At 52.5% G+C, this 10,773-nt stretch overlaps 1 protein-coding gene across 1 annotated transcript; it reads left to right on the top strand.

Annotated features, from left to right (window-relative positions):
* Window positions 1–2,607: 2,607 nt before the first annotated feature.
* Window positions 2,608–10,487, top strand: LOC128943988 (argininosuccinate lyase). The gene is made up of 17 exons (XM_054287039.1): window positions 2,608–2,650; window positions 3,216–3,278; window positions 4,499–4,693; window positions 5,282–5,365; window positions 5,670–5,726; window positions 5,959–6,056; window positions 6,653–6,730; window positions 6,930–7,007; window positions 7,151–7,203; window positions 7,520–7,582; window positions 7,743–7,857; window positions 8,497–8,581; window positions 8,737–8,796; window positions 9,045–9,128; window positions 9,326–9,406; window positions 9,762–9,868; window positions 10,279–10,487. Exons 2-17 carry the CDS (start codon window positions 3,267–3,269, stop codon window positions 10,427–10,429), a joined length of 1,401 nt encoding a protein of 466 aa, XP_054143014.1. The 5' UTR covers window positions 2,608–2,650; window positions 3,216–3,266; the 3' UTR covers window positions 10,430–10,487.
* Window positions 10,488–10,773: the final 286 nt, after the last annotated feature.

Here is a 10,773-nt window from a genome sequence, read left to right as displayed (position 1 = left end):
GTTCTTTGTCATGAAAGATGTTTACTGTGTTCAGCATTTCCCTCAGCACCCTATAATGGCTATTTTTTTCTTCCCCCCCCCCTTTTTTTTTTTTTTTTTTGTCTTTTACATTTAAAAATTAGTTAAAAACAAAGTTGGGGTTTTTTTGAACAAAAATATGTCAGCAGGGCTCTGTGTCAGCCAAGCTGACGGTGCATGTTCAGCTCATGGAGCTGTTTTCTTTCTCCAAAGCAAAAAGACAGCTAAAAAAGGATGTTTTTAATAGAAGGTGCACTGTAGCTGTTTCTGCCATCCTTTTCCTTCACAGTTCTGTGGTGAAAATTGGAGTTCCAGAGCCACCAAAGCTCCTTTGGAGCTGCACTCCCTCAGCATTGCACTCTTCCAGCAAAAAAGGGAAATAGTAGAGAGAGACTGATTGATTACAGAATTACAATATTTGAGATATTATTTGAGATAAAAGTTCAGATATTTGAGAATATCTGAACTTTTCCTTCATAGTCCCGTTGTGAAAATTGGAGTTCCAGAGCCACCAAAGCTCCTCTGGAGCTGCATTCCCTCTGCGTTGCACTCTTCCATCCAAAAAGTGAAATAGAGGAGGGAGACTGATTGATTAAAGAAGAACAAATAAAGTTCAGATATTTGAGAATACCTGAACTTTTCCTTCACAGTTCTGTGGTGAAAATTGGAGTTCCAGAGCCACCAAAGCTTCTTTGGAGCTGCCCTCCCTCTGCATTGCACCCTTCCAGCAAAAAATAGTAGAGAAAGACTGATTAGAGAAATACAAATGAAGTTCAGATCTTTGAGAACATTCAAATGTATTTAATCAAACTTCTCTGTGCTGCAGAATTGGCAATTTACTCTCCAGTTCTTATTTTCACCTCAAAAAGGGAAAGTATTGGGAATATTGATGTGGGAATAATTTGCCATCCCCTGTGCCAGAAAGGAAAAGAAGTGGGAGACTTTTCCTTCAGAACTCCCCCAGTATTAACTGTGGGATGAGGATTTTGAAGTTAATCTTTTTGGTTCAAATAAATCACACAATGATGGGAAATTTGGATGGATGAAATGATGGATTTGTTCTGTTTCCAAACCAGAACAAATGGAGAAGACAGTAATGAGAATGCACTTCAGTTTGCATTAGAAAGTATGTTTTGTATTGCTATTTTACTGTTTTCCCCTCAAAAAAGTTCAACTCTCCAGCTCCAAGATCTTTAAGAAATCCTATTTCTTCAATGCTCATTTTTAGTTTGAGGAATTGTGCTTGTATTTTGTTTTACTTCCACTCTCATGATAAAAATATTAATCTACATCCTACACTGATTATTATAGAGAAAACATAATTATTGCCCATTTGAGCTAAAAATAAAGAGAGAATTCATAATTTCCTAGACACACACTGGGGCAGGAGCTGAGCAGAGCACTCCAAGCCAGCTAATCCCTGGGAAGTTTGTTAAATCCACAGAGGCATTGCTGACAGATCCCATGTGGATGGAATATCCCCTGTCACATGTAATATCAGACACAGGCTAGCAAAATCTTATTTACACCCACTCACTCTAGTTATAAACACAGTGCTTAATGTTTTCACAACACATTGGCAATCTCCTGACAAAGCCCACAGTGAGGACAAGGACACTTGGAAAAGGTGGAGAAGACAAGAAAGGTGGTAAAAATGAGGGATTTCACAAGAGGAAACAGGACTGCAAAAGGAGTGAGAACTTTTTCAGTTTCCCAGTGGAAAAAGGAAAAAGGGATAAGTTGTAGAACTGAGAGAACAGCAGAGAAAGAACAAGAGGGTCAGTTTAAGGGAGGAAAATCCAACAAAAACGTGGATGAGAAAGCTGGAATATGTTCACGAGCTCTATGAAAGGTTTGGACAATGTGCATGGAAAAATATTGCACTGCAGGAGCTCACTTGGAGAAAGCAGCAAATACTCAGCTTTCTGTGGAGGGGCTGCAGAAAATGCTCTGTCTGAGGAGTTAATGAGAAATTCGTGCTGAGCCCCAGCTTTGCTGCTCTAAAAGATCCCTTGTGCTTCCCATCAGTCACTTCATTCCATGACATTCAGGGTATGATGGGTTTAAGATAGAAGTTATTGCCACAAGTACAACTCCGAGTCCCACAGCCACTGCCCGAGGCTCTCAGGTGACCCCACAACCTGGGGACAGCAGGGGAGCCCCAAATCTGGGGCTGCAGCATCTTTCCAGGTGGGAAATGCAGAGATGGGAAACAACAAGAGGCTCCCATCTGTTTTTTGTGTTTGGTGGGTGTCCATGGGCACAGAGCACTGGATCAGTTCTGTTTATATTAAAGATTGCTCGTTAGAGGGGTGTGACACAGAGAGACTCGATATTCCCAGAAAATCATTCCAAGGATGTTCCTGACCTGTTCACATCTCAGCAGCTACACCGGGTGAGAAGCACCACTGGAGCATCCCTCCCAAGCCTCCCTGTCCAAAGCACCCCCCGTCCCCGAGCAGCGCAGGGGTGGGAAGGGACACGGGGGGGACCCGAACGGGGCCGGCCCCGGGCACACCCCGCCCAGGCGGGGCGGGCCGAGCCGCCAGCCCCGAGCCGAGGGCTGTAAAAGCGGGGCAGCGGGGCCGGGGAGCAGCGAGCCACAGAGCGGCCGGGGCTGCGTGCGGAGCAGGTGAGCGGTGCCCGGGGCACCGGGAGCGGGGCAGGGAGCGATGCTCAGAGAACCGGGAGCGGGGCAGGGAGCGATGCCCGGGAGCTTGGGAGCGCACCTGGAGTGGTGCCCCGGGAACCGGGAGTGGGGCAAGGAATGATGCTCAGAGAACCGGGAGCGGGGCAGGGAGCGATGCCCGGGAGCTTGGGAGCGCACCGGGAGCAGTGTCCGGGGAACCGGGAGAGGGGCAGGGAGCGGTCCCCAGGGAACCGGGAGCGCACCTGGAGCGATGCTCGGGGAATTGGGAGCGCACCGGGAGCAGGGCAGGGAGCGGTGCCCAGGGAACCGGGAGCGATGCCCGGGTACTTGGGAGTGCAGCCGGAGCAGTGCCCAGAAAATTGGGGGCGCACCGGGAGCGGGGCAGGGAGTGATGCTCAGGGAACCGGGAACGCACCGGGAGGGATGCCCGGAGAACCGGGAGCACACCGGGAGGGATGCTCAGGGCAGAGTGAGTGCATCAGGAGCGGTGTCCGGGGAACCGGGAGCGCACACGGCGGCAGCTGAGCATCTCCGCGCTGTCCCGCAGGTTGCACCAAGTGCCAGGATCGCTGCACAAACGAGCAAAACGTCGTCCGAAATGGCAGCCGAGGTGAGGGGGAGCTTGGGTCTGCTCCGTTTGGAACGGGTGGGATCAGCATCCCTGGGAGGGTTCAGTAAAGGTGTCCGTGTGGGTGAGGGGTGGTCCTGGCAGTGCTGGACTCGCTGATCTTGGAGGTCTTTTCCAACCTTCATGATTCTGTGAGTGGTTTTCCCGGGTTTTCAATGGAAAAGGGCACGGCGAAGGTCTTTGCTGCAATAGCCCACAGTCCCAGCTCTGATCCCGGCAGTGAAGATGTCCCTGGACACCCCTTCCCACCCCAGCCCTTCCCTCCAGCAGCACCATTCACCCCCTGTCCCCTCTGCCTATCACGGCGGGTCCAGCCAGGAGCTGCCAAACTTTGGGTTTTCCCCCATTTCCCTCCTGCAGACAAACTCAGAGCTCCGGCACTCCGAACCCTCATCCTGCCCCCCCAGGCTCCCTCCTGCCTTTTTCTGCGCCAATCCTTGGGGACAGGAGCCGCTGCTGCCGCTCCCTGCCCGCTGTCCATGGTAGCTCCGCCGCCCGCCCGGCGCCGCGCACCCGCCCAGCCCTTCTGGGGCTGCTTTGGGTTTTTCTCTTCCCTTTGCATCTCATTCGAACATTTGTAACAATGAAAGGCACCCAGGCCTCCCTTTCTGCAACCTGCTCCTTTGCGGGTTTTATCCTCATTTTACACGACAACGTCGTGGCTCTGGAGCTGCTTCAAACGGTGACTTCAGATACTCTGCAGTTACAGGGGTGGCTTGGAGCGTGTGGCTTGTGCTGGCCCACAGCTCCTTGCCAGCTGAATATTTCCTTCCAGTCTCCCTAAAAGAGTGGGATTTTTTTAGTATTTCAAGGATCAGAGAACAGTTTTCACTATATCCTTGACTCCTTTACCTTTTTATTTGTTTTTGGGGTTTTTTTTGGTCAGAGTCCATCAAAGGTTCAGAGATCAGCAGCTGCCTTAAAAGACAGTTCCATGCTGGTCTTGCACCCCACACCCTGATGTTTATTTTCAGAGAATCCTGCAGAATTCAAATATCTTGGAAGATCCCCAAACCATACCTGTAACCTCAAGGGATACATTCTAGTGACAGTGACATGCTCTGAGTCCAGGGGTTTGCTGGTATAGACTGAATGAAACCATTCCTGAGATGCTCCTCAGTTTTACTCTGATAAGGATGACATTAATTGATTTTTAGGGGGTATATCCATAAATCTGTGTCTCTTCCCTTCATTTCTTGCAGGGGGACAAAATGATGGCAGGAAGGTTTGTGGGGAGCACAGATCCCATCATGGAGATGCTCAGCGCTTCCATTACTGTTGATCAGAGACTGTCTGAGGTGGACATCCAGGGCAGCATGGCTTATGCCAAAGCCTTGGAGAAGGCTGGAATCCTGTCCAAAACTGAGCTGGAGAAGATCCTGAGTGGCCTGGAAAAGGTATTTCTTCTCTTCACAACCTCTCGTGTGTGCTGGAATGAATCTTTCCTTACCTGACAGCATCTTGCTGTTTTAAAGAGTGCCTGTAAATATCCTCATGTCCTCTTCAGACTGAGCAGGCACTAGGAATCATTTCAGTGGGAAGTAAGAACATCCTTACATCCTTTTCCTGCTGGCACGTGGAATTTTGAGTCTGGCTGCCCAGCTTGGCAGGAGGCAATGCATAGCAGGTGTAGGGGGGAAGAGGAGGCAGCAGAGAAGTGATTTTATAAAATATCCATTGGTGTTGCTTACCCACCCTGGACAACAGTGAGTCTGTGCAATGTTCTATAGGAAAAGCTTTGTGGATGATGTTAAAGAAATCACTGATATTAAGCACAATTTTTCCTTGCAATGCTTAAATCTTCCATAATGCTGCAGCATTATCATGGATAGAGAGGTGAATCCCACTAATAGTATGGAATATCAGGATGCAGTGAGCAGCCTGAATGCCAGAGTTTGCATGAGACTTCTGGGAATGCCAGGAGCTGGGATTTGCTGGGGACACTCACAGCCCCAGGGTAACTGTGATGTTTGTGCTGTTTGCAGATCTCTGAGGAATGGTCCAAGGGAGTGTTTGCTGTGATCCAGACTGATGAGGACATCCACACTGCCAACGAGCGCAGGCTGAAGGTTTGGCTCCTCCAGCCTCTTCTTCCTCATCCTCTGCCTGACATTCAGGCCTTGTCCCTCTGTCCCTCTGTCAAATCCCTTCAGAGCTGCTGGCACTGAACCCCTGGGGCACAGCCAAGGTCTCCAAGCCCCTTTTGTGGCACTGTACAAGCCCAGAACCCAAAGCTGCCCTTCCCCAGAGCACATCCCATGGTTCCTCACAGGATCCTGGAGCTGAGTCCCTTGCAGGCAGGCAGATGTGCTCCTGTGCATTGTCCTGTTCAGAGCACAGAGATGCTGACAGAAACCCTGCTCTTGTCCTCAGGAGCTGATTGGAGATGTAGCTGGGAAGTTGCACACTGGCAGAAGCAGGAATGATCAGGTATGGACAGAATCTTTTTGTTTCTCCTTTGGTATTCCTCCTCTACTTCACTTTAGGAGACCTCAGCCCAGAGTGACCTCTGGAAATCTTCCTGGAGAGCAAGAAATGCTGACATGACCACAGAAATATGGCCAAATGAGAAGATGATACACATTGCCATCACACAGGACAAGGAGGGGTTTGCCTTGCTGTCACTGCATTTGTGACATTCTTTGTGGCCAATCCCCCACAGGTTGTGACTGACCTGAAGCTGTTAATGAAGAATTCCCTCTCCATCATCTCCACACACCTCCTGCAGCTCATTAAGACCCTGGTGGAACGTGCTGCCATGTGAGTCCTTTCCCTCAGTCCCTGTTTTCCATAACTTTGGCCTTTTGGGGGCAGGAGACTCTTTGGTTTGTCCTTTGTCTGACCCCACTGGGCAGCAGCAGGGTGTCCTGTGCAGGGAGTTACAGCCAGGCAGGTTGGGGTAGCCCAGGGGACACAGCAGCCCCTTTTTCTCTAGAGTTCACCTCACAGAAACTTTCCTCATCCCTCAGAGGAACTTTCCTTCATGCCTGGCAAAGGAGTTGAGGTGGGACGTCCACACAAGATTCTGGAAGGCACCAAACCCATCTGAAGGAGTGCAAAAAAGGATTCTGTAGGAGAAAAAGCTCAGCTGTGTTAGCTCCCTGTCTGGCTCTGCTCCTTGCACTCCAGACCTGGGGTGGGCTGGGGAATCCTTGCCCAGAGGAGTTGCTGCTCCAGGCAACTTTCCAGGAGGCCCAGGGTGGATTAACCATTATGGAATACCTAAACCCAGTATGCCTGGTTTGAAGGAGCAGCTAAAGCACAACACAGGCTAAAGATGCTCAGTTTGTGACCTTGCCAGGAGCCCTGGTGTGTCCCTGTCCCTGCTGCTCACCTCTCTGTCCTTCCCCTCCCAGAGAAATCGATGTGATCCTGCCTGGCTACACCCACCTGCAGAAAGCTCAGCCCATCCGATGGAGCCAGTTCTTGCTCAGGTGAGCCCCTCCCACCCTGAGGGCTGCTGACAACCCAGAGGGAGCCCTGCAAACAGGAACAGGAACTCCCTGTGTCCCCTGGCTCTGTCCAGGCTCCTCATGAGGGGGGATCCCAGGCTCCAGGCATGGCAGGATAATGACTGGAAAGGACAGAGCCATTCCCTGCCTCACGTGCTCTCTCCCCCCTGTCCTTCCCCAGCCATGCTGTTGCTCTGACCCGTGACTCTGAGCGCCTGGGAGAGATAAAAAAGAGGATCAATGTCTTGCCTTTGGGAAGGTAAGATCTACTGTTTGTGTGATCACTTGGCCTTGCTTTGCTCTGCAAAGACTTCAGGGGTGCCTTCCCTGCTTCCCAGAGCTCAGCTTTGGATGGATATGAAAGGAGAATTGCTTGATTTCTGGTTCTTTCTCCTCTTGCAGTGGAGCTCTGGCTGGAAACCCCCTGGAAATCGACAGAGAGCTGCTGCGCAGTGGTAAATGTCATCCTGGGCCTGAGGGGCATGGGAGTGCCTGGCACAACTGGGAGGGAGGGAATGGCACCACAGTGCCCCATCCTGGAGCCAGAGCCTTTCATTTGCCAGGATTTGTGCTGCAGAGAGACAGGCAGTGCCAGGGAGGTGGGAGGAAGAGCAGCCCCTGCTGCACTCTGCCTGTCTGGGATCATAACAAAACCCCACTAAATGTGTTTGTGTTGCTCAAGGGCTCAGTCACCTCCTGTGGGGCAGCCTGGTGCATTCAGGCTCCTGTCAGGGCCAGTGTGAGCTCCTGTGTCCATCCCCTTCCTTGCAGAGCTGGACTTTGCTTCCATCAGCCTGAACAGCATGGATGCCGTCAGCGAGAGGGACTTTGTGGGTAAGCACAGCCAAAGCTTCCAGCACGGGGGGAAGCAGCTCCTGACACCTTTTCCTTTAATAAGGGACTGAAATCCATCACTAGGATGTAAAGCCCCAGTCAGGGCTCCCTGGGCTGTCCAAACACCTTTTCCCCTGCTGATCTCCTGCCTTCCCTGCAGTGGAATTCCTCTCTGCTGCCACCCTGCTGATGATCCACCTCAGCAAGATGGCTGAGGATCTCATCATCTACAGCACCAGCGAGTTTGGCTTCCTGACCCTCTCTGATACCTACTGGTAGGTTTTTGGTCTCTGGTGAGGGATTCTCCTCTTCCTCAGCTGCCCACGCTGGGTGAGGCAGTGCTAGGCTCTGTCTGTGCACAAGGCTGACCCAGAACCAAGAGCCTGGCACAAAGGCAGCCTCAGGGTGAATAGTCCTCAGCAATGGGCACTTATTTGTCATTCTGGTAACTTAACCAAGTTTGCATTCACCAGCAACTCCTGTCCAGGACCTGCTGGCAGAGAGAACTTCCTCCTGTGCTGGGAATGCTGCCAGAGCCCTTCCTTGTGTGGTTGGGTTTGCAATCCCAACAGACTCCTTGTCTGCAGGGTGGCACAGCCACAGCCACAGCCCTCCCTCCCTGAGATCACTTAGCCTGGCCTGCTGACACCACCTTTGCAGTGGCTTGGAGGGGGAGCCTCCTTCTCTTTTCTCTGTGAGAGGTGGGACAGTGTGGGAGCTGCAGACAAGGTGCAAAACCCAAAGGCTTTGCTGTGGGAAACATGAGAAACCCAGCACCCTCAGTTCACTGATTTCCTACACCCTAAACAGGAGTACTAGGAAAGGAGCTTTAGAGGTTCCTTTCAGAAGGCAGGAACGGGGATTTCAGCCAGAGGGTTTTGCTCACCAGTGCACTCCCCACACCTTCCCTGCAGCTCTGGCAGCAGCCTGATGCCTCAGAAGAAGAACCCCGACAGTCTGGAGCTGATCCGCAGCAAAGCCGGGCGAGTGTTCGGCCGGGTGAGCCCCAAAGAGGAGGAGGAGGGAGAGGAAACTGCTCCTGTTGGGGCTGGACAAGCTCCTTTTTCTTTGCCTTTTCTTTGTAAAGAGCTGTGAGTTCTGGGGCTGTGCTTTGCTCTGTACCTCACTCCCTGCCTCTCCTGTTCCCTCTGCAGTTGGCTGCAATTCTGATGGTCCTCAAAGGACTCCCGAGCACCTACAACAAGGACCTGCAGGTAGAGCCCTTGCTCCTCTCCACAGAATCTCTCTAAGCACATACAGTCATCCCCTGCCCTTGAGCTGTCCCAGCACTCCATTTCTGTGTGCTGGTGAAGGGGCTGAGGGAGGGGATGCTGCAGGTGACTCCCTGAGTGTCATGGCAGGAGCCTCTGGGATCACATCCCTGCTCTGCTGCCTGGGCTGCTCTGCCTGTTGTGCTGCACCAGGCTGGCTCAGAGCCATTTCCATCCCTGTTCCACCACAGGAGGACAAGGAGGCTGTCTTTGATGTCATAGACACCCTGAATGCTGTGCTCCAGGTTGCCACTGGAGTGATTTCCACCCTCCAGGTAAAGCTTCATCTTTCAAGTATTGAACATGGAGCACATTCTGTGAGTAACACAGGGGACAGGGCTCCAGACTGGTCCTAAAGTGAAAATTCTTCAGTGCCTCACCCACAATGCTCATTTTGGTCCCTCTCAGAGCTCATGTGCCCCAGGATGAGCTGATGATAGATAACATCTCCCTCTGCCCCTCCTTTCTGCAGATCAACAAGGAGAACATGGAGAAGGCACTGAGCCCTGAGATCCTGTCATCTGACCTGGCTCTCTACTTGGTTCACAAAGGAGTAAGTGCCAGAGGGAGAGCTGGAGCTGGGATTTCTGTGGATGCAGAACTGCTCAGTGAGGAGCTGGGATGAGACCCCAGGATGATGAGCACTCAACAACCATGAGAGCTGAAAACAAACCCTTACATGCATCTCAAGCAGTGCTACCTGGGGGACTTCATAGTAATTTACACCCAAATTACTTGATCATAATTTATTCCTAAATCCTCCCCTCTTCCACCCTAGCACTGCCAGATTCAGCTTGCATTGCCCTAAGGGAAAACAGGCCAGCTGAGAAAGTAGCACATGCGTTTTCCTCATGGAAAAGCAGCACAGCTGCCTGGGCACTGAGTGCCACCTCTGCTTGCCCCTGCAGATGCCCTTCAGACAAGCCCACATTGCTGCTGGCAAGGCCGTCCACCTCGCCGAGACCAAGGGCCTCACCATCAACAATCTCAGCCTGGAGGACCTGAAGAGCATCAGGTTTGTACCTCTGTTTTTCTCCTTCCCTGCAGAGGGCTCAGCATCCCTGATCTGCCTTCCCCAAAGACTGCCTGGGCCGGGCAGCACCTCAACATTTCTGAGGTGACAGAATATCCCTGAATATCCCAGCTGCTCCTGCTGGGGCTGAAACTCTGGAGGGGGACAACTCCAGCAGGGTGGAATGGGCACGGGCATGGGCAGGAGCTCTTGGGTGGGTTGGGAGACACCTCTGCCCTGAGCAGGAAGCCCCAGAGGGGTTTGGCTCTGGAGTTCCTTGGTGAGCTGATGTCAGGCAGCAGAAGCTCAGGAGCGTTTCCCCTGGGGAAAAGGCTCCGTGCTCACTCCCTCAGCCTCTGCCCAGGCTCTGGGCACGGGGAGCAGCCCCCTGAGAGCCCCCCCTGTGCCCCCAGCCCCCTGTTTGGCAGCGACGTGGCGCAGGTGTTCAGCGTGCTGAGCAGCGTGGAGCAGTACACGGCCGCGGGCGGCACCGCCAAGAGCAGCGTCTCCGCCCAGATCGAGCAGCTGCGGGAGCTGCTCAAGAGGCTCAAGGAGCAGGCTTAGAGTGTGGGGAGAGATCCCGTGCCTGCAGCAGAGTGCCTGTGCCACTGGTCTGGAGTTAATAAACACTGGGGTGTCTGTAGTTCACTGAAATCCTGCTCTCGTGTCTTGGTTTTTTGGGGTGAGGATGGGCTGGGCTGGGCTCGGCCCGGGTTTGGAAGGGTGTGGGCTCTCCTCCCTTCCTGCAGGGGAGGCTGGCAGATGGGGATTGTCCCTTTCTACTCAGCAAAATTCCTTTCCCACCCCAGCCTTGCAAAAGCTGGAGTTTTGCTCAGCCCCTTGTCCCCATGCTGAGGCAGCAGAGCGTTGTTGACTCAGAGCTGCAGGTCTGGAACACACAGGGAACA

The sequence above is a fragment of the Melozone crissalis genome, unplaced genomic scaffold (genome assembly GCF_028551555.1).
Source record: "Melozone crissalis strain CALT ecotype California unplaced genomic scaffold, PUWL_Pcris_2 ptg000057l_1, whole genome shotgun sequence".
NCBI lineage: Eukaryota > Metazoa > Chordata > Aves > Passeriformes > Passerellidae > Melozone > Melozone crissalis.
Note: the sequence above shows the minus strand (reverse complement) of the source record. Positions and strands in the feature narration are given on the sequence as shown.